Raw genomic sequence first — 3915 nt, forward strand, 5'->3', positions numbered from 1 at the left:
ATTCTCTTCGCGCGAATATTTTATTGCTACACCAAAATTAGGTTTGCAATAAGGTAAAATGAACGAGGGAAGGCCACACATTTTAAAGGAACCGCAACGCATAGGACCCCTAAAGCCATATTCGAGAAGAAAAGAAAATATGTAACAAAAATATTGAAGAGTCAATTTTAAACTCCAGATTCAAATTTTATTTATTATTTTAATGAGATTGTTCGAATGAAAAGTTTCTGAAAAAGAACTATTACTTATACTTGTGTCGAGAAACCTTTCAAAGAAAGTTTTCGTATTGTACTTTCGCAGACTTTAAAAAAAGAATCCAAAATCATGGTCTTATTCTCGTTTATTTGCTTTCCTTTAAATGAGGCCCTTTGCAAAATATTTTCTTATTATTTACTAATATTTTCGCTGAAAAGGTTAATATTTGCTTTATTTCGTTTCCTTTGAAATAGGTTTTCGCTTAATATTTCTGCTAATCTAATCATGACAGCAAACAAAAATGCAAAAAATAAGGTTTACAATTTGCTTGTTTATTTAACCTAAATAACAATATTTTTAAAAAAGATTTAAAAATCATTTAGTTTTCCTTTAAGGAGGAAAGGTTGGAAATAGTAATATTTTTACGTCATTGAAAAAAGGTTTTTACCGCAAACCTTTTAGTGACAATGAAAATAAAGTTAAAACTCAAGGTTGTCGTAAGGTTACATGCTTTCTGGGAGGCATCTTTTAGTGCCTTTGTAAATCAAAATTCCTCTGCAGTTGCTGTTACGTATAAAATGGCACATATACTTGGAAAAAGAGGCAAACCATTTAGTGACATTGAAATAATTAAAGAATGCATTGTTGAAGCAGTGAGTATGTTAGATCCAAGAAATGTCAACAAATACAAACAATTAGCTCTTTCAAGAAGAACTGTAACAGATCGACAGCACGAATTAGCGCAAAATGTAACAGAGCAACTTCAAACAATTATACAAAATGAAGATGTTTATTTTTCAGTTGCTTTAGATGAAAGCACTGATAAAACAGATTCGGCACAAGTTTTATATTTTATTCGTGCTATAACTAAAGATTTTCAATGTTACGAAGAACTACTTGCGTTGGGTACACTAACTGGAAGAACTCGCGGAGCCGATATTTTCGAAAACTTCAAAGAAGTATGTAATAAATTACAATTGAATGTCAGTAATTTAGTCAGTGTCTGCACCGATGGCGCACCTTCCATGAGAGGCAAAAAAGAAGAATTCGTTGCTTTGTTAAAAAAGGAAAACTTAAACTTGAAAAAATTGATATCATTTCACTGCATTTTGCATCAGCAAAATCTACCATTTTGCAAGACACTCTGGATAGAACCATTGCCATTGTCAACTATATTCGCGTAAATGCAATGCGTCATCGTGAATTTCGGCAGATGCTCTCTTTAGATGAGGAAACGTATAGTGTTGACCTACCATACTACTGCAAGGTTCGCTGGCTATCAACAGGTCAGGTTTTGATAAAAGTTTTGTCTTTACGACGACAAATTTTAAACTTTTATCAAGAACAAGGAAAACAATGTGATCTATCAGATGAAGTATTTCTCAAAAACCTTGCATTTTTGTCTGATATGATGACAAAACAAAACAATTTAAATATTTGCCTGCCAGGTGAAACGAGGTATATTTATGAAATGTGGCAAAAGATCCAAGCTTTTAGAAAAAAATTATCATTTTTCAAAACATTGCTTTGTCGATCGGAAATATCTGCACTACACTTCCCGGAGCTAGCTAAAATGTTAAATGAGCAGAACTGTGAAAATAAAATATTCGATGAATATGTATGTGTCTTGGATTGTTTAATAGAAGAGTATACTAAAAGATTTTCTGATTTTGACGAGCACACTCCTGCTATGAAACTTGCATTTGAACCACATTTAATAGATATATCTGAGGCTCCTGCAGAACTACAAATGGAGTTAATTGATTTAGGGGAAGATAGTATCATCAAATCCCTTTTTAGCGCTAAAAAGGATCCCATAGAAATCTGGAAAAATGCTGTTGAATATCCATGCCTTCGAGAACATGCTCGCCGTTTACTTTCCTGCTTCGGAAGTACCTACTGTTGCGAGACAACATTTTCTCTCATGTCAAAAATAAAAACAAATTTAAGAACGCAAATTACAGATGCACATTTGGAGGATCAATTAAAGCTGTGTGTTACGAAACTTGATCCAAATATACAATTACTATCAAACAAAAAACAAAGCCAAATAAGTCACTAACTTAGTGAATAAAAAATATTTTTAATTGTATTTTTTTATAATATCTTTATATTATTTTATATGTATATTATATTTAAAATTTTGTAGTATTATATTTTATTTTTTCTATATAATGCAATAAATTGTTAAATCTATAGAAAAACTATAATAATTTCACAAAAGTCACTTTCTTAGGTCAATCAGCTAATGCGGCCTCTCTTATTGCTGCCTAATTTAAATGTGGCCTCTAATGGTAAAAAAGTTCCCCACCTCTGGTATAGATATTACAAGTCTAATTCAATATTTTAACTCATATATGAACAATTATAATTGAATATTTTAGCATTATATACAATATTTAAGAGCAAATTAAAAAAAGGAAAATTAACAAAACAAATTTACTTCTTCATTTCTTCCAAATAATTTAAAAATAGATTTCTTTATGTTAAACGGTGTAGCATATAACTAAATACTTTTTGTTATTGAATGTGTAGAAAGTGTGCATGCATTATAGAAAGTCTCATAAAGTGTGGACGATTGAATAGGAGCTAGGACAGTCCTCTCGTCCCCCCCCCCCTAATCTACAGCGCTGTTGAATAACCTTCCATATGGACACAAACAAAAGACTTGAACGGGAAGTAGGCGGTAAGTGTAAGAAAAAAGAACACATTCTCGTCTTTATATTTTTAATTTACTCTCATTAAATAAAAAACTAGAGATTTTTAAGAATGTAATTATCTTTCTTTTCAAGAAGGTAGCATTTTCCCGACGATTCTTAAGTTCGCTGCATTAGGGAGGCGTCAATTGCCCCCTAACCTACTACAGGCGCAGCCCAGGTCTTCATATGACGATTCTTTTTAAAACACAAATAATAAATCAGGTAACAAGTTCACTTAAGCAAGAAAGATTACTCATGTTGTTGTTTCGGCTTATTCTCCAATGCCTGACAAAGTCAGGCAAGGTCCATCAGACCGTTGACCCTAAGAAAATCGAGAACCAGAGGGAGGAATAAGAGTATGTCCTCCCTGGAAAGTCCCAAACAGTTCAGGATGTGTTCGGGAAAAGCCTGCTCAGTTTGAAATTTGGAGCAGACCTCTAAAATTCTTATGCTTTCGAAAAACGAGAGACTTTTTGCATGACGACTTGCTAATCTGGAAATTGCGGTTTTAGAAGCTCTGTCACAATTGAGGGCAAATAAGTAACCTGGCTCTTTGCCTGCATACCAGTGATGGCAGGGAGGAATCTTCCACCCCTTCGAAATTTCAGAACTAATTATGGATTGATGTTCTAGAAAGGTAAGTGTTAAAGAGGAAGGATTAGCGTGGTAACAGCACTCCTTGGCCAGTCGATCCGCCATTGCCGTATATGTCAACATGAGATGGGATCCACTGAAAATAAACATCGTGGAATTTTGAAATGAGCTTGAGTTTGAGAAGGATAGAAATGCTAGTTTGATTTCCAATTGCAATCCAGTTGTGGAGGTGTTGGAGAAAGCTGCGACTGTCCGAAAGGATCCAGTTGTTGTTGTAGTTGTAGTTCATTTACGTCACACGACTAGAGCTGCACAATGGGCTATTGGCGACCGTCTGGGGAGCATCCCTAAGGATGATCCGAAGACATGCCATCACAATTTCGATCCTCTGCAGAGGGGATGGCACCCCCACTGCGTCCGAAAAGAT

At 34.3% G+C, this 3915-nt stretch overlaps 2 protein-coding genes across 2 annotated transcripts; both read left to right on the forward strand.

Annotated features, from left to right (window-relative positions):
- The first annotated feature begins 662 nt into the window (after nt 1–662).
- LOC139424887 (protein FAM200C-like) lies at nt 663–1379 on the forward strand. The gene has a single exon (XM_071176952.1). The coding sequence runs from the start codon at nt 663–665 to the stop codon at nt 1377–1379; it is 717 nt and encodes a 238-aa protein (XP_071033053.1).
- A 5-nt stretch (nt 1380–1384) lies between these two features.
- Nucleotides 1385–2257, forward strand: LOC107455208 (general transcription factor II-I repeat domain-containing protein 2-like). Its single transcript, XM_043052499.2, has one exon. It carries the CDS (start codon nt 1385–1387, stop codon nt 2255–2257), a length of 873 nt encoding a protein of 290 aa, XP_042908433.2.
- Nucleotides 2258–3915: the final 1658 nt, after the last annotated feature.

This window comes from Parasteatoda tepidariorum, unplaced genomic scaffold (assembly GCF_043381705.1).
Source record: "Parasteatoda tepidariorum isolate YZ-2023 unplaced genomic scaffold, CAS_Ptep_4.0 HiC_scaffold_583, whole genome shotgun sequence".
Lineage (NCBI taxonomy): Eukaryota > Metazoa > Arthropoda > Arachnida > Araneae > Theridiidae > Parasteatoda > Parasteatoda tepidariorum.

Bases quoted from the DNA above. Each gene is read 5' to 3' on its own strand.
- LOC107455208 (XM_043052499.2), top strand. From the start codon at position 1,385: ATGCGTCATCGTGAATTTCGGCAGATGCTCTCTTTAGATGAGGAAACG.
- LOC139424887 (XM_071176952.1), top strand. From the start codon at position 663: ATGAAAATAAAGTTAAAACTCAAGGTTGTCGTAAGGTTACATGCTTTC.